At 39.2% G+C, this 19,384-nt stretch overlaps 1 protein-coding gene across 3 annotated transcripts in view; it reads left to right on the forward strand.

Annotated features, from left to right (window-relative positions):
- The window catches only part of atp11c (ATPase phospholipid transporting 11C (ATP11C blood group)), a 64,706-nt gene that overhangs the window by 28,911 nt on the left and 16,411 nt on the right, over window positions 1-19,384 (forward strand). For all 3 annotated transcript variants that reach the window (XM_082177481.1, XM_082177482.1, XM_082177483.1), the window contains exons 2-13: window positions 1,240-1,359; window positions 3,228-3,317; window positions 11,268-11,348; window positions 13,444-13,551; window positions 15,372-15,500; window positions 15,767-15,855; window positions 16,595-16,645; window positions 17,013-17,077; window positions 17,169-17,250; window positions 17,747-17,897; window positions 18,174-18,371; window positions 18,732-18,893. In XM_082177481.1, coding sequence (XP_082033607.1) covers window positions 1,240-1,359; window positions 3,228-3,317; window positions 11,268-11,348; window positions 13,444-13,551; window positions 15,372-15,500; window positions 15,767-15,855; window positions 16,595-16,645; window positions 17,013-17,077; window positions 17,169-17,250; window positions 17,747-17,897; window positions 18,174-18,371; window positions 18,732-18,893 — 1,326 coding nt within the window. The remainder of the gene's footprint in view (window positions 1-1,239; window positions 1,360-3,227; window positions 3,318-11,267; window positions 11,349-13,443; window positions 13,552-15,371; window positions 15,501-15,766; window positions 15,856-16,594; window positions 16,646-17,012; window positions 17,078-17,168; window positions 17,251-17,746; window positions 17,898-18,173; window positions 18,372-18,731; window positions 18,894-19,384) is intronic.

Here is a 19,384-nt window from a genome sequence, read left to right on the forward strand (position 1 = left end):
ATCTCCATCAACTGCAAGATGCTATCCTATCAATATGGGCCAACATTTCTAAAGAATGCTTTCAGCACCTTGTTGAATCAATGCCACGTATAATTAAGGCAGTTCTGAAGGCGAAAGGGGGTCAAACACAGTATTAGTATGGTTTTCCTAATAATCCTTTAGGTGAGTGTATTGTATAACACATTTTGATGTTTAGTATAATAGTTTAGTTAAAAATAATTGGATATTACATAAAACAATAAATATGTATCTTTAACTGTGTTCTCACACAAACTTCCTGTCAGTATAAGTAAGGTAAAAAATATGATTTCTTTTGCTGTGATGCTGTAGATTCAGCATCTTCCAATTGTCTCTGCTGAATAGCAGTGCAGGAAAAACTGTGTTCTGTTCATTAACTACTTCTGAATACTCACCCAAGCCTACTCCCTTTCTGTTTTTTACACAACAATACCCAAACACTCCCAGTGCTGTGTAAGAATGACCACATTCTTACAATGCAATAAATGGCTCTGACTGCCATCTTGCCATGTAGAGATAGATAGATAGATAGATAGATAGATAGATAGATAGATAGATAGATAGATAGATAGATAGATAGATAGATAGATGGATGGATAGAAATAAATCGTGTAATTGCTTTCATATCTAAGAGTGAGATCTTTCAATTGTCATATAACAAACTTGTCCAGTCTCAGGAGCTTGATCACTCTTCCGCTTGTGGATTGACCCACCTGACCTTTGTTATACTTGGCTGCGTTTCTTAGTAAATTTGGAGCTCTGCTCCAAAGCTCGCTCTGCAAAGCTTTGCAAACGTGTTTATTGTAGTTAGGAGTTCTTTTTTCCTCCATTTTAATCTCAATAATTCTTCTAGTGTTTTAGTTGGCCCTGCCACAAAAACATTTTTGCATCAGAAAATAATTGACACCATGAAAGCTACTAATAAATGCAAACACTTTTTTTTTGGAAGACTGTGGCATCCGTTGCATGCAATATAACCACTACAAAATATTACCTTGGTGACATTTTAAATTAGAAGATTTCACAACAACTCCCCATGCTGAGTAGCAAAAATATTGACTGTTTTCAAACATGTTACTCTGAACGCGCTTCCTGTTTGACATTGGTCAGAATTTTTCCATTGTTTCGGCTGATGTTGCTGTGTCAGACTTGTCACTTTTAACTGTTCATGTAAATTACCTCTCTCTCTCTTTCTTCCTGTTTCCATACGTGTCTCTGTAGTGTGGAGGAGATGAGAAGCGAGTGGACAGCAGGACAATCTATGTAGGACATCGGCCATGTCCGGACACAGAGGCCTTCATCCCCTCCAAATTCTGTGACAACAGGATTGTGTCCTCCAAGGTAACTTCTGGTATTTGTTATATCACACCTTGTCACGAATATAAAAGCAGGAGCTGGGATGTACTTAAGCTCGCCACAGTGTAATCAGATTTTACAGGATAACAGCATTAGGGGTTTTGTTCCCTACAAGAGCCTGTTTGTAATTTTCTTTAGCCCGTAATTAGCAAGTGTTGTTTAATGCCATGGCAACTGCAGCGCAGCGTTAACACATAAGAGATGTGTGGTAACAGCAGCATGTTGAGAGTATGGCTGGAGTATGATTCTCTCAAGCCCTGGTGTTCAGCCACCTGTTCCTCCAGGTGTGAAGAGACTGTTGGAACCCCCTACTGAGTCTGGGACCAGACTACATTCTTTCCATTTTCTCTTTTTTCCCTCTCTATTCTTCCATTATGCGCTATTCACAAACTGCAGTAAATCTTACCATCCCCTTCCACCCAATGAAACACCCTAATTTGCCTGTCAGAGCAGTGCTTGAGATCCGGCTGATAAATACATAGTTGCAATTAAAGTTCAAGTGTTCAGGGTGGTTGACTCTGCCCCCCCTCCTTCCTGAATCTCCTCATTCAGTCGATAGATGAGGAGTGTGTTAAGATAGGAAAGGAAGAATCGAGGGAGTAAAAAGTAATAGATTTATCAGACCTGTGGCATTGTGGTGTGTACGGTGATCAATTTTTCTCTGGCATGAGACTCTAAACACACTTTAATTACCTGTACTGCAATGTTTACACTTCTCTATGCATCTGCTTTGCATCTTCCCTCTCTAACTCCCCTGGATCCAGTTTTTTCCTTTTAAAAGAGGTCCAGACCTGCCACATCTTCTCAAGTTCACCTCAGTATAACATCTGCTCTGTTAGAAATGATGATGTATTCCCTTTTATCTTATTGCAGGCTCCTCAATCTGCCTTTCCTCACTTTCCTCACTCTTGGCGATCCATTATTTAGCAGTCATGGCTATATTAGGTGGAAATAGCTGTCTACATTCCAGTTATTTTTCTATCTCTTTCTCTCTGTCTCCCCTTCCACATTATCCAGTCAGTATTTGCATTTATTAGTTGTATTGCTGAGTATTTGGCTTACTGGGTAATTCAAGCAGATATTCACTCTCAAATTTTTATTTTTACTCTAAAAAGTTTTATTTGAAATAAAATGGTTCACAAAAATCAAATATAAAACACTTTCTTTTATATGCTCGTATTAGATTCGGCCTTAAATTTGATGTTAAGTATTAATGAACTAGTGCACTTCTGCTGTTGTGTCTATTTCTAAAAAGAGAAGTGGATAAATTGCGAGACACCTTCAAACGGATCAGGTGGCAGGTTCCCCTTTCCGGGGTTCCAGGCGATGAGTCGTTAATCCGAATCAATGTAATACCTGCTGGCCCAGAGAGCTGCTGCCCGGTCACACACATCAGAGCGCTCTGGAGCTATTGAAGTCACCTAAGCTCCCTCTCCCAGAAAAGCACAAACACAGGAGCTGATGAATATTGAATGCATTTAATCCTTCCTCCAGCTTTTCATCAGGATGTAGGTTTACAATCACATGGCTGTAAAGGAATAGTTCACATGAAAATACAAATTCTGTATTATTTTGCAGTGTTCCTGCTGCATTTCCATATAGTGAAAGTGAACGACGACTGGGTCTGATAAGCTAAAAAAAAACACTATATTAAAAGTCTTCTGAAGCCAAACAATAGCTTTGTGTGAAGATGATTAAATGAAGGCTCAGTTTTCATTTTTGGGGGAAAATAACACTTTATTAATTTTTTTTATTTTTTTTTACAACTTTAAATGATTATAGTAATTGATTGACAGCTTGTTGGTTTTTAACTTGTTACATTTAATTTTATTTTTGTTTTCTCACTTCCTCAGTACACCGTGTGGAACTTCCTGCCAAAGAACCTATTCGAGCAGTTTAGAAGAATTGCTAATTTTTACTTCCTCATCATATTCTTGGTCCAGGTAAGTGAGCGCTTTTGATCAGTCATAAGCGTTTGCCATCCCTAGAGAAACATACTGTGTGTGTGTGTGTGTGTGTGTGTGTGTGTGTGTGAGGATACCAGTGTGTTTATGCATGACTCATATTCTGGCTGCTTCTGCTCCATGCTGATCTGATGTCACTGGACCTGTGATAATGTCAGAGAGAGAGACAGAGACGGGGAAGCCTCTGCTCCACTCCATAAAAGCACATGAAGATGACCCTAGTTAAACTAGAGAGTGGAACTGTATAAACAGCTGATGCCATTTAAGTGTGTGTATTGAAAGGGTAATGGTGGATTGATGAAGAGCACATGGTCTTGACTCTTGTTGCTGTCAGATGCACGAGGAGTGAGAAATGAAACGCACGATTTGACACCTGATTTGGCAGCTGATTTTGTGCGTGAGAGATTGATGTATGTGGTAATGAATGTATCCAAAACCTGCGAATGATGCGTTCTCAGGCACTCTATGGAGGTATGTTGGCAAACATTTGGGCTCAGTAAGATTTTTTTTTTTATGCTTTTGAAAGCTTTCATGCTCACCCAAGCTGCATTTATTTGACCAAAAATACAGTAAAAAATTTTATATTGTGAAATATTACTACAATTTTAAATAACTGTTTTCTATTTGAATATATTTTAAGATATAATTTACTCCTGTGATGCAAAGCTGAATTTTCAGTGTCACATGATCCTTCAAAAATCATTCTTATATGCTGGGGGGATTGACCTTTTTTTGCTCAAGAAACATGTATTATCAATATTAACAGTTGTCAAGCTTAATATTTTCGTGGAATCCGTGACTTTTTTTCCGGATTCTTTGATGAATAGAAAGTTAAAAAGAACAGCATTTATTTGAAATGGAAAATTAACATTAAAATGGTTCTTTACTGTCACTTTTGATCAATTTAATGCATCCTTTCTGAATAAGTATTATTCATTTTAGTCATACTGAGCCCAAATGTTTGAAAGAATACTACAGAAAACCTATGTTATCCGAGTTAAACTGAATGTGATTAGATGGGACTATGCACTGCAAAATGGAAAAGGACTTTGTAAAAACAAACAGACTTCGACTTCAAACTCGACCATTATAGTCTTTCTCGCGAATGTATTAAGCTTATAAGCCAATTATTTTAATGAATCAAAATCAGTCGCATTAATTAGCAGTTCTTTGAAAATATATGAAAAAAACTCTGACAGATCAGTTGAAAGCAGCAAATTCATATATAAATATAGATGATAAACTGTTATGAACCAATTTCTCACCAATGTAAGGATTCTGTATCACATCAATTAAATGTTTTAGATCAGATTATGGCGTAATGTGACATCATGGTTTGTCAAATTTTCATTCTTCTTACTAAAAGATTGACTAACTAAACAAGGAAGTTTCAGACAGTCTATAATAAATATGCATGCCTCATTATGTCTTATGTACATCCATGTTGTGATGTGATCTGAGTGCGCGTGTGAGCGAGATCCCCAGGAGTTTGCTTGGTTCTGGCATGCCTCTACTAATCCTGCTTTTCTCTTGAGGGGCTCCTTATTCTCGCCGACTAGCTCTCCCCATGCAGCCCACTATTATAACAGCACGAGGGAAACACACACGCGCGCCTGTCACACAAGACCTGCTCTTAAATCACCAGCCTCCAAATAGAACCGCTCTATTCTCCCGAGGCCCATTGCAAACGCACCATTGCAATCTCACCGTCTTATGCTCATTTCTATCTCCCCATCCTTCCATGTCTCTTCATCCTGCCATTTTTCCATACCACACCCCCTCTCTTTTCCTCATTTCTTTGTTCTCCCCCCTTCTCTCTCTCTCTCCCTGTCCTGTACGCCTCTGCAGCACAGCACTGCTGACGTCAGCAGCTAGGAAGCCCTCTGTAGTTCTTTTGAGCCACAAATAGACACCGACTGATAAAAAAGCACCAGTATGCTAAAAATAGCACTGCGTGCCTTCGCCGGGGTCCTGATGGGAAAAGAGAGATGGGAGGAGAGGAGAACAGAAGGAGGGGAGGAGTCGAGGGGGATCTGTCTTTCACACGCTCATTTTGACACACATTCTGCTGGAATGTTCTAAATACCTGTGTGTGTTTGTGTGTGTGAATGCAGATGAGGGATTGCGCTAACAAGCAGTCAGTGTTCAGCAGAGTGGAAGTGTGCATAACCGTAAGGAGGAAATTAGCACATAATCTTGAGTAAACGTTAGAGGGAGAGAGTGTGAGAGTGAAATGAGATGTTTTTGTGCATATACTGTTTCTTAGAGCAGATCGATGTGAGAGCGCTTACAGTATGATTCACCAAGTCTTTATCAAACTATTCTGGGTTGATCCACAATTCGACATTTTTATTTTAAATAAGTTATTAATTCTTATTTAAAAGCATATCCAGGGGAAAACACGAGGCACACGCCAAGTGCCATGCCAGGCTGCAATGCTTCAAAAATGGAAACAAGGGCACATCTGCAGTGCATCTATACCACAAAACTCTGATTTAGCTTCAGCACCCAGATTATACATTAGATGTAAAGTGGCAAGCAGACACGATATCAAAACCTTTTACCGTACGAGAGGAAACAAAAATGTCCCCAAAGCAACATTGACTTTTATTATTAAATAATACCCTTGTTAAATTTGATTATTTGCATGTAGCATGTTTTTCCATACTGTCTGAGACCAGAACAGATCAGTTACTCACTCGTTGAGAAACATTGGTTTACACCTGTTCAAACACACACAGGTGGGAGCCTACAGAGACATTTTACAACCTGAATAAACATTTTTTTACACCATCTTAAATAAGGCCACCCACCAACAATATAAATTCCATGAACTTTATATTTTTGGCGCAGGCTCAGAAAACAAGTCCCACGCTATTTTAATGTTTAATGTTGCTCTGATGAAGATTTTAAGTGACATAATTGTTTTTGTTGGCAGATAAGAGCAGACATGTTTTAGTACAGCTTTTATGCAAACTTGTAAAAAATCCTGTTGTTAAAAATTAAGATGCCTCAAGAATCATTTAGTGAAATCAAATAGTGCAGCGCTTCTCAGCTTTTGGAAATATAGGCCTCACGTATTGGACGTATAGTAAAGTTATTTTCTCTGGCATCTCTGCTGTAATTATGACAATGCTGCTTATTTTCAATAAATGCTGCTTATTGTTGATTACATTAAAATTCTATGTTATTAATATATAGTTTATGTAATTTAATGATTATTATAATAATTTAATATTTTCAAATAAATTAACCACAATTAATTTTGTGATTTCAGAATATTCTGTAAGTTTTTCAATAAAAACAATCATTATTGAGGGGAAAAAATTCTCAGTTTACATCTCAATTATTATTATTTTTAATAGCATTTTAATTAAATGTTTTTATTAAGTCATTCTCTGGCTCATTTGGAAGTTTGCTGAGGCCCCCCAGTGGGCTCTGACCCCTTCATTGAGAACCGAGTAGTGAGGTAGTACTTAAACATTTCTTCCCTTATATCGGCACCTGGGTGTCAAGCGTTTAACTTTCCGTGTCTTTCCTTGAATTTCCCTAAAACATATAATGTTTGTTACCCTGGTAAACCAGAGTTCTCGCGAGAGCACAAGTTGAATTTGCTCAGCGAGTTACTCTGGTGTCGAGTAATGATGCTCATTAAATATGCCCCTCGATCTGAGCTGCACCAATCACATCGGGTTATCTGATACAGGCGGGCCAGAGGCGAGCTAACAGATGACGACAGCGCTGTGACGTCGAAGTCATCAGTAAACATTGCAAGATGGCTATGGATGAACACCAGTTGTTTGAAACGGCTTTGGCCGCTACAATGAACGAGTTAGACTTGGCTTTTTCCCAAAAGAGGAACAGAAGACGCCGCTCGAATCGTTCCTTTGCAAAAAGGGTGTTTTTGCTGTTTTGCCGACCAGAATAGTCTAATCTACCAGTTAGCTCCGCTGGTAGCTATGGGGTTTATTGTTGTGATTGGTCGTAGTGTTATCCAATTGCGTGCTGTGAGATTTTCAAATGCATGCTTGGTGCCGCCCCTCGAGCCGGCCGATTTTCATTGACCGACACCAGACCATTAATCTTTTAGATTTAGGTCTGGATTTCCAGGCTAAATGTTTGTCACATATTAGGGATATTGTATGTGCAGTATGTAAACACTACCTCTTTATGACAGTAGGACAAATTGAACCGATTGTATTGTGGTTCCTCACAGCCTCATTTTAATTTGCAACCAATTAAGTTATGGCATCTAGTCCCACTAAGGTTCGTGTTGGTATTTAGTAACTCGCACGTTGTGTGTCTGCCTCCGTAAGGTGTTTCGGCGGTAACTGATGTGTTTCGGCGGTAACTGATGTGTTCAGCGTTAGCTTTGGGAATTGGCTCCCTCGAGGCGGCGGTTAAATGAATAGTATTTGCGTCTACACGGTGGAACAAGCGAGGTGGGTCTGGCAGTGATGGGTGGGGGTGTTTTGTGTGAGCGTAAAAACGACGAAGGGGCAGCACTTCATCAGAGAAGTGACTATTTCATTACAGTCGCTGATGAACTGTATCAGTGGCGCTGTCTGTAACTGAGCGATCTAGAGGAATAAACTCCCACTACGCATGCATTTTTGTGTGTATTAAAAACAGAAAACAAATGAAAACATAAGACAGACTGTGCTCAGCACTTTGGGCCGCATCACTCTTAATATTTTTAATCGAGTGGGAAGCCGCAGTGGGCTCCTTCCAGATGGGCCTTTATCAATTTATAAAAATAAAAAAAACGATGTGTGGGACCACTGGCTCCCACAACATCCATCACTTGTAGGAACCAAAAGCGCATTAGAGCGCTTTCTGCTGACCGAATCCTAGACTCAGCCCTGGCCGGCTCCTGGGGCGAAGGGTCAGTCTCAGAGAGAAAGAAGAAGGGATTGTAAGGAAACCAGGCGTGGTATTCACAGGGGTCAAGTGCTTCCTTTGGCGTTTTTCGTGTTTTCGTTTCAAAAGTACCTTCTTGAACTGCTAAATTTAAAGGGATGATTTGGCTTAAAATGTAAATGCTGTCATTTACTCACCCTTATGTTGTTCAAAACCTGTATGAAAATGCTACGGTAAATTAATTGATTATGGATAAGTTTCCTTACTATAGACGATGGAAAACAATAGATCTAATGGGACATATAATGTAATTTTACAGTAAAATAGTTTAAATGATCAGTTTTTTACAGTGAAAAACCATAAATTGACACTACCTACATTTCCTGACACTTGATATTTGATGGTTCTACAGTTCTACAATTGTTTCTTTGTATTTATTGTTGTTGTTGTTGTTATAGTTTAATTTTTTTATGTTACCTTTTATGTTGTTAAATTAATATTTATTGCATGATTTTATTAGTATTGTATCTATTAGTATGTTACTCAGCTTGTGGGAAATCTAGTTATGATGAACTTGAACATGATTCACCATGTGGCTTTCTCTTCACCACTTGTGTACATTATATAGTTACAAACATATTTTAGTGTTTTGTTATATTAACATCAGTTAATGAAATGTTTTTTTACTCTAAATTTCAAGTTAAATCTGACAGTTTTTAAATATTTCTTCCATATTGTTTTATGTTCTGCATTAGAAAGAAATTCAAACAGGTTTTTAAATGACATAAGGGTAAGTAAATAAAGGCAGAATTTAAATTTTTTTAGTGAACTAGGTCTATCCCTTTAATGTTGCTTTCTCATGCAGATGTGTCGCGTTGGCAGGAAAAGCCCCCTTTCTCTTCCTCTTTCTGTTCCTGATGGCAGTGCCACTGCTAAACAGCTGTCGGCAGACACCTGGCAACTGAGAGATGTTTATAACTTAATGGGCCGCTGTTGAAAGATCTGTGCTCCTGTGAACATGCATGCACACATATGGCGCTCGTTTCTCAAGGTGTTGCATGATATTTTAGCATAAGCTGCAGGGCAGGATTTAAAGATGCCTGAGTGTATTTGGGTTAGTCTGCAAGCTCTAACTTGTGGATGTTAAGCAACGGCTTGCGTGTGGGCTGAGGAGGGGGATGTTACATGATTGGCCAGATTGCAAAGCGGTTTAGATGACGTCTAATGGCCGAGTCCAAAAGTAAAGTGTGTGTGTGGATGTTTCAGATCAGGTTATTTGGGATTATTTGGTCTTAGACTGGGTAGGGGCTGAATGTACTTTGTGGTGTTTGTGTGTTAAAAGTGTGTGTGATCAGGATGATGGGGATTATTAGCTCTGAGCTGGAGTGCTGCTGGTCTGAGATGGGCTTTCACCTTCTGAAGTCCTGCCGGCTTTACACTCTCTCCCTACAGGAATTTTGGCACCGATATGCCACACACGGCATCTTTGTGTTTGAGCCTTTTTTCTGCAGTGAAAATGGCGTTTCTCACTGTGGCTTGTGGTTTTTGCACTGGCCGCTTTCAACCATGCCCTGTAGGGTTCCTGTGTGTGTGTGTGAGAGGGAGACGCAGTGTGTTGCGTGTTGGCCGTAGCTCATTGGACGAACAAAATGTTCACACCTCTGTGGGTTTGACTTCATAACCTACCCTATTTTTTTCTCTTCCAAAAATACACAAACATAGAGGAAGTATAAAGTATAAATGTGGAAAAGTGGTTGTAACCTTTTGTTTTTTTCTCCTGAAAGAGTGACGTTTGTACTTCCTGCTGCATGACAAACTGCTCATGTTAAAGATAGACTGGTTTTTACTGTTTTCAGCAATCTGATCTTAGATGTTCAATCTCACGCTTTCTCAAGGTTATGATATGACACATGCTTTTCCTGTCCAGCTGCATTTTTTAAATACAAACATTAATGTCAACATCTCATCGCTCTGTCACATACTTGGCCTTTCAAAACATTAGGCCTTTAATTTTGGACTATTATTCATGCCGTTTTAAAAATCTATCTGTTCTGAGTTCAATACAAGTTAGCCTAAACTCTTTGAACAGTTTCTATGACCATACCTGATTACCAGAGAAAATAAATTTGTCAACAAAAACAATCAGATGTAATCTTTCATTGTTAAATGTAATCTTTAGCAAATCTCCAAATTAATATATATTTTTCATACTGTACATTTAATTTATTTTGGCAAAATAGTATATCATTTGAATGTTGGCTATTTGTCGGTTAATCGACCAAAACATGAAATTATACCTATACTCACCAAGTACTTCTGAATATTTTTTTAAAATTTAATTTATTTCCGTCCAGTTTTCAACAGCCATCACTCACATGATTCTTCAGAAATCATTTTAATATGTGACGCTGGACCACAAAACCAGTCACCAGTCACATAAAAGAAAAATCGATAATTTTGACCCATACAATGTATTGTTGGCTATTGCCACAAGTATACCCGTGCCACTTGTGACTGGTTTTGTGATCCAGGGTCACATATGTTCATTTGCTGCTCAAGAAACATTTCTTCTTCTCAATGTTGAAAACAGTTGTGCTACTAAATATTTTCCTGGAAACCGTGATGCATTTTTTTTCATGATTCTTTGAATAAAAAGTTCAAAAGAACAGCATTTATTTGGCATGTTGTTGACAATTTTCAACTCCCGTCATAACCATTTTTGCAAGATACTCACAAGGAAGAGACATGATATCCACAAAATATTGTTGATATAGAGACAAATACACCCACAGGAATAGTAGGCAACCGAAAACTAAACGTTTATCCTCCTTGAATGGGAGCTCCACTGCTGAGCGGATGTTTAAATCTTAAATAATACGCATTCTGAACAGGTGAATTGAAATAAGCAGCAACAAAGAAAGTAAGCGTCGCATTTCTGATCTCTGAAATATCTTGCCCTATAGATTTCTATTATGAATGTTAATGCAATGCATGAATGTCAGTGCAACTTCAAAGTAAAATGATTCTTTAAACGTAAATAATGTTATATATATGTGTCCTTTCTTGAAGGTGATTGTTGATACCCCAACTAGCCCCGTGACCAGTGGTTTACCTTTGTTTTTTGTCATCACAGTGACGGCCATCAAACAGGTTAGTTGAATTATGTTCTGTTTATGCCCCTGTCTGCTCTTTTCATCCTTTTCGAACTCTTTTCTCATTTCTTTCTCGCTTTTTATTCACCTGCCGCCTCTAGTTTCTCTGGCTATCGCTAAAGCACTTGATGTTTTATAGCTGTGTGTCACTGATTAAATAATGCCGACCCCAGCCGGACCCCAAAGTCCATCTCGCACGCACAAAACAAATGATCTGAGGGCTTGTCACAACACAGGGGTCCTCTCAGCTTTAGATGTATTGTTTTAGGATCAACTTTTTCCACCGGCCTGCCGCAAGCTTTTTAGAATAGCACAATGGAAGGTGGACTTCCTTCCAGATCTCTGTGGCCTCACACTGAGAGGGGCTCAGGCCTGAATTGGGCTTTGAAATAAGATCCCAGGGGGCCCGTGTGACCCCAGCCCACTTTGACTTCAAATGCCTTGACTCCCTCAGCTCATTCACACAGTTTCCATTATTAATACAGGCCTGTTGTATGCAGTGAAAACCAGATTCATTATGTGTGTATTTTACAGAGAATATTACGTTTTTTCTTAAAGGGTTAGTTCACCCAAAAATGAAAATTCTGTCAGTAATTACTCACCCTCATGTTGTTCCAACCGCGTAAGACCTTCATTCATCTTCGGAACACAAATTAAGATATTTTTGATGAAATCTGAGTGCTGGGTCACTCTCCATAGGCTGCTAGGTGGCCCAAACTTGCTGGCCCAGAAAAGTTATTAAAGAGATCGTTAATATAGTCCAAGTGACTACAGTGGTTCAATCTTAAGTATATCAAGCGACGAGAATACTTTTTGTGCGCAAAAACAAACAAAAATAACGACTTTATTCCACTATTCATTTCCTTCTCTCTGGGCCTCGTAGTGTTTTTGCGCAGCGCGTCTGTGTTACACGTCACCACGTACGCTCACTATTGGCCGACGCTGGTCATGTGTGTGACGCGCAGCGCAAAAACACTACGCGAACCAACTAGAGGCCCAGAGAGAAGGAAATGAATAGTGGAATAAAGTCGTTATTTTTGTTTGTTTTTGCGCACAAAAAGTATTCTCGTCGCTTGATATACTTAAGATTGAACCACTGTAGTCACTTGGACTATATTAACGATCTCTTTAATAACTTTTCTGGGCCAGCAAGTTTGGGCCACCTAGCAGCCTATGGAGAGTGACCCAGCACTCAGATTTCATCAAAAATATCTTAATTTGTGTTCCGAAGATGAACGAAGGTCTTACGCGGTTGGAACAACATGAGGGTGAGTAATTACTGAGAGAATTTTCATTTTTGGGTGAACTAACCCTTTAAGTTTTTAAGTTTTTTCTAGTCGACTAGTAGCTGTTCATTTAACCCATTAGTTGACTAATCGCAAGTTTATATTAATTAAAATACTTAAATATACATTGAGAATACTAAACCATAATGAGCTTTTAATAAATATAGGCGTAATATATATCCAATTCCGCTCTCGAGCGCCGCGCATCCTGTTTGTTTTCTTTTCTTTTTATATATTTTATTGCGAGTTTACACAAACAAAAGTAGACCGACTCGAATTACTGTTATCTGTTTGACCAAAAATGATGGAGTGCTTTAAGTTGTTTCCGCTGTTGTCAGGGAAAAATGCAAGTGATCGTGCCGGCGCCTCCATGTCATGCAGTAATCGCAGTATACTTCAACATCCACACTCCACACAAACTCTTGGAAATGCACCTAATAATAGCACACATTTATCTAGGTTAACTTTAGAGTGAGCAACCATGTAAAGTTGCTACTTGCATGTTTCAAAATGGTAAGCCATATATGAGGTCGACTGATTCGATGATAGGCGAATGTTTGGATTTCCTGCCCGACATGCGGTAATTACCACAAGCACCCACCGTTTTTTTTCTTCTGCAACTAACCGTCTAATAAAATTTTCAGTTGACTTGGCCTCTTCTAGGTGACTAACGTTTAGTCACTAGTAGTGGGCAGCCTGAATTTTTTGCATGTGAGAAATGTATTAGACTGGCTCAGTCCTCATTTGACCTTCTTCTGTTTTCACACACACCAGCATACCGTTCTCACATTCTCGGTATCTTTTCAGGGTTATGAGGACTGGCTGCGGCACAAAGCAGACTACGAGGTGAATAAGTACCCGGTGACGGTGTTAGAGGACGGGCGGTCAGTAAAGAAGGAGAGCGAGAAGATCAAGGTATCTTTCTGTTGCTACACCCTTGCCAAGTTTCTAATATAACATGCACCGTGGGAGCAGGGTGTGGCACGCTGCCATACTTCACATGTGGAAAAGAAGAATGCCCACTAGGGGTGTTCACAGCTGGGAGTGTTTCCTTGCTGTATATGAAATGGAACAAATGCGCTGTACACTATGAAACCGTTAGGGTCAAAGACGTTTGGAAGTGTTTGCCAATACAGCTAGCTAGTTGTTAATTAATTGTGTTCGAGACGATTTTTGTAACCCATTTTGTAACATGCCTTACCGTTTAAAAGTCTTGATCAAATAAATGCAACCCTGATGAGCAAAAGATACTTCTTTCAGCAACATTGTTACTATTAACAATCATGTACCCAAACACACTCATGTACTGTATTAATACTCCTTACCTACACAGGGCTTGACATTAACACCTGCCAACCCACCATATACGGGTGGATTTCAGCAGTTTCGTGTTACACAGTCACTCCTACTAGCCACTTTGTCGGGTTGAATTTTATGTAATATACATTTTCATTTGTAGTCTTTTAAAAAGAATCTGAAATAACAAACTAAGTGCAATCTAATGTTGTCAAAAATATAGATTTTTCGATACATATCGATCCTGAAATATCTGAAAATCTTCCGGAGACACAATACCATCTCTCAGACAGCTAGTTGACACACAAACCCATGTCCCTTTACTCACTTGTTTAACTTGCTCTGGATGAATATTGTTGGTGTTACAGGGCTTGAATTTCGGAGTGAGATTGGGCGTATACAGCTTAATTTTACTCATTCTCGCAGATTTTGTGGCACCACTAGCCTTTCTTGTTATATTTACAAACATTTTTTTTTAGATAAATATCCCTAATATTAGTAGCCTGGAAATCCAGACCTAAATCTAAAAGATTAATGGTCTGGTGTCGATCAATGAAAATCAGCCAGCTCGAGGGGCGGCACCAAGCATGTATTTGAAAATCTCACAGCACGCAATTGGATAACACTACGACCAATCACAACAATAAACCCCATATGCTTAGCTACCAGGGGAGCTAACTGGTAGATTAGACTATTCTGGTCGGCAAAACAGCAAAAACACCCTTCTTGCAAAGGAACGATTCGAGCGCCGTCTTCTGTTCCTCTTTTGGGAAAAAGCCAAGTCTAACTCGTTCATTGTAGCGGCCAAAGCCGTTTCAAACCACTGCTATTTATCCATAGGCATCTTGCAATGTTTACTGATGACTTCGACGTCACAGCGCTGTCGTCATCTGTTTAGCTCGCCTCTGGCCCGCCTATATCAGATAACCCGATGTGATTGGTGCAGCTCAGATCGAGGGGCATATTTAATGAGCTCCATTGATCGACACCAGAGTAACTCGCTGAGCAAATTCAACTTGTGCTCTCGCGAGAACTCTGGTTTACCAGGGTATAATATTAGTACATCAAGTGGCAACCCAGTATGGTACTAAAATTGTTATTCATGAGTAAATGTTTTTTCTAATCAAACACTGACATTTATTAATATTACTATTAACTTTAAGGCCAAAAATGCAAACTTATTAACGTGACATAAGAATTTTTTTAATTTTGTAAGAAAACCGAAAAGCAGCTAACATTAGCCTGTACAAATCAAGGGACACTTGTGGATGTAGCTGTGTTTTATTATTTGCTTTACATTTTAAAATTCTATATTTTTATTTAGTGATTTGCATGTTGAATCTGAACAAACCTGCACCTGTTAAAGAAGCAGAATATTCGGTTGTAGTGACTCGACTGAGAGTTGTGTGTGTGGTTAATGTCGAAGTGTTTCTGCTCAGGTGGGCGATGTGGTTGAAGTGGTGGAGGACGAGATCTTTCCGTGTGACCTGATACTTTTGCAGTCCACTCGAGAAGATGACACTTGTTTTGTCACCACAGCCAGCCTGGATGGAGAATCCAACCATAAAGTGAGCTTTTGCACCTCTTTCTAAGTAACCACATGGACACAAATATGATTTTCTTGATATGATTATTGATATAAACCAAATATAAACCGAATATGAAATATGGATTCCTTTACTTTGCTTTAGTCAAACTCTTTAAGTAGGTGGCCCAGATCTCCTCGTCATCATCATCATCATTCTTCTACTCTTTATCTTTCTCCCTCTTCCATCCGTGTGCATTTGTGTGTTCAACGCGACCTGGAATACTAATTCGCCTGTCTTTCCCTCAGACACACTACACAGTGCCAGACACGGAGAAGGACCTGCAGGCTCTCTCTGCCACCATTGAGTGTGAACAACCCCAGCCTGACCTCTACAAGTATGAATACCTTGATAGCACAAACACAAACCTAACAGAAATCTCTTTCACTGCCACCAAAACATGAGGCATTGTGAGCGTACTGCAAGAAAACCTTTTTTGTAACATGTTGGATCCAGTTTGATTTCAGATCAGCAGCTAACAGTGTGGTTCATGGAACAGTCAAACACTATCTTGCCTCTCTGCTTGATTAATAAGAACAAACAGACCTTAAAACAAACACAATCTGCAAGTTCAGACTGTAATTGCAGTTTTTTAACTCCAGCGCCCCCTAACACTAAGCACATCTCTTTAGGTGGAAGAACATTTGCATTTCTGATTTCTAGAGCACCAGATGTCGCCTGCTAAAATGCAGTCTCTAAAAAAAAAAAAACCTTCAAAGGGCTGTTGCCAATATGCCAGACGTTTGGGTCATCACCAATGAGCATCTTCCTTGTAAATGGTTCACTTCGTACAGGGCTTATTTGCATAGTGTACTGTATTGGAATACAGATATTATCATCAAGCCTCTATAATGGGGAAGGAGTCTATACAAAATAAACGCTAATGCATGTGCATGATGGCGTCGGTAATTTGCCGCGTGGCCTGTGGCTGATGAACGTTTTCAGGTTGACCTCATCAAGTAGTCTTGATTATATTCATGTTACGTCTGCGCAATCGTTCAACCTTTTTCTGTATGTTTGTATTTGAGAGAACATGTATAAGCCTGCTTAACTGTAGCTTGTTTGCTTTTCTGCAGGTTTGTTGGCCGAATGCACATTTACAAGGCGGACCAGGAGCCAGCAGTAAGGTGAGACTGTCTTTGGTCTGATCCCATGGGCCCACTATATCCCACAGTACCTCATAGCCACTCCAGCTCTGTCTTTTCCCTTTGCATTAGCCTCTGATCATTATTCCATCGACCCGTAACGCCATAGCAGCATTAAAGTAAAGCCGGCCTGGCAACTTTTCAAGCCCTGCACGCTCTTCCATTTGTCACTGGGCCGTTTGAAATGTTTTTATGAGTCTCTATGTCGTGTCCTTCACAAGAGCGGGCTAGGCCAAACTTGCCTACATACTTCCAGCAATGCTGCTCATTAGGAGCCACTTTAACGTGGGATTGGATGCCAGAATGTGTCTTTATTGACATAATTGTTCGTTTTTATGGTTTAATTTAGATCTTTGGGCCCAGAGAACCTTCTCCTCAAAGGTGCTACGTTGAAAAACACCAAGAAGATTAATGGTAGGTCCCGGCACCATTTAATTAAAGGAATCTTTTGACGTCGACGAATTATATTCACCCGAATCACTCTTCATTGCCTTTTCTTTTAAAGGTGTCGCAGTATACACAGGCATGGAGACAAAGATGGCGCTCAACTACCAGGGCAAATCTCAGAAACGATCAGCTGTCGAAAAGTGAGTGACGAGAGCAGTTTTATACCCCAGTGTGCAGTAAGGTTCAAAATATTGATTTTCGGATTATTAGCAAAGTTCATTTTAATGATCCAATATTGATTGTAAATCCTAAGATCGATCTTTTAATTTATGTCTGTTTTTTTTTTTGGTTGATGTGAAAATAGTGTCTCCAATCTTAACCATTAATTGTAACATTAGTTAAAAATACGAGTCAATCAAGATAATATGAATCAGAACTTAATTGAATAAATTGTTTTCCAGAGTTTATATAACCAAAATATATTTAATTATCTTTATGCATATATTTTATTTATTGATTGTATTTATTTATTTATCTCCTATAATAAGAATATTGACAGCAACTATGCATAATAAATAAAGTAAATAGTAAAAAAAAAAAAAACGCAAAAGAAATTCTTAGCATCTTATTTTGATGTGTTTATGTGTGGTTACATGATTAAGTACATATGATATGCGTTTCCTCTTTTTTTTCCAGATCCATCAATGCCTTTCTGTTGGTGTATCTGTGTATCCTCATCAGTAAAGCTGTGGTGTGTACTACACTAAAGTATGTATGGCAGAGCAAAGACGGTCAGGATGAGCCGTGGTACAACCAGAAAACGCAGAAGGAGAAAGACACTAATATGGTGAGCAGTCTGTGAATTTCACATCTGACCGATTTGAACATGATTGCATGAATCAATTAGCAACTCCCTCTATATCATCAGTCATTCTTGATGCAATTAATATAAATTACAAGCTAATCTGGTCTCTGGTGGCTGTGGTCAGCTCTTACACAGATCATACTTAATACATCATAATTAGGAAATAGCTTTATGTTTAACCTCCATGTTTCTTTGCTGTTCCAGACATTATATTGGGCTTTGAAGAGACTGAATGCAGGTTTTCTGTCTTTGTTTCAGTATGTGAAGATGTTTACAGACTTCCTCTCCTTCATGGTCCTTTTCAACTTTATAATCCCCGTGTCCATGTACGTCACTGTGGAGATGCAGAAATTCCTGGGCTCTTTCTTTATCACTTGGGATAAAGACTTCTTTGACCCGGAGATCCAAGAGGGCGCGCTCGTCAACACTTCGGACCTCAATGAGGAACTTGGCCAGGTTAGACACAGGATTACTGTGGCATATCTGACTCAAAAAAATAAAATAAAATGTATAGATATAATATGTAAATGTGTTTTAGTCTGAACGGCCAAATGAAAGTAAATCATGACATGAACATAATCTGAGCTGTCCCTGGCTCTTCCATTGGCAGTGAGGTCATAGATCATCCTTGGCTGGTTATGCAGATGATTGCTCTAAATTACAGGCCATGCTTCGTTAAACTGATTTATGCAAGCAGACTGGTTTTGTCACAAATTAATTGTCCGTTCTTATCGTTGGACTCTGTTAATTTGGAAAGGAGTGCTTTATTGCCTGGATTTATAATTGGTAAGGTCAACATTTGTCTGCACCCTGCAGGTGGAATATGTATTCACAGACAAGACGGGCACACTGACCCAGAACAACATGGAGTTCATCGAGTGCTGTATAGACGGCTTCCAGTACAGACACAGAGACGAGCTGGACGGCTTCACTGTGACGGACGGGCCTGTGAGTAAACTGCAGCAGAAGGCTGGCCTGGTGAGTTACACTCATTCTGAGACCCAAAGGACCTCAGATGGGATTGATTTTACACTTACGGATCGTGTTGTTGAATGTGTTCACCTCAGTATGTAAACTGACTGCAAACCTTTTAAATTATGAATCCTCTGAGGCTGAGATATAAACACAAAGGCAGTAAACATCAAATGTTTGTGTTGGCAGGCTTTTTTAGGACTTAAATTATGTGGATTAACTCCTTTTTTATAATACTCTAATATGCTCCATAAACGGATGGTATTTTGAGAGCACTTCCTCTTTCTCCTTGCCCTTGTTAGTTTGTTGTGCATATGATCTGTATACTAGGGTTGTCACAATACCACAATTTTAGCACTCAGTACCAATACCAGTGAAATTTCACGGTTCTCTACCAATTTTGATTAACTAATGTTATTGAACTACCTTTATTTAACCCTTTAAGTCCTTGTGACATATTGTGACAAGTTGTGACATATACAAAAGTAAAGAGTCAT

Source organism: Leuciscus leuciscus, assembly GCF_965113295.1.
Source record: "Leuciscus leuciscus genome assembly, chromosome: 8".
NCBI classification, from domain to species: domain Eukaryota; kingdom Metazoa; phylum Chordata; class Actinopteri; order Cypriniformes; family Leuciscidae; genus Leuciscus; species Leuciscus leuciscus.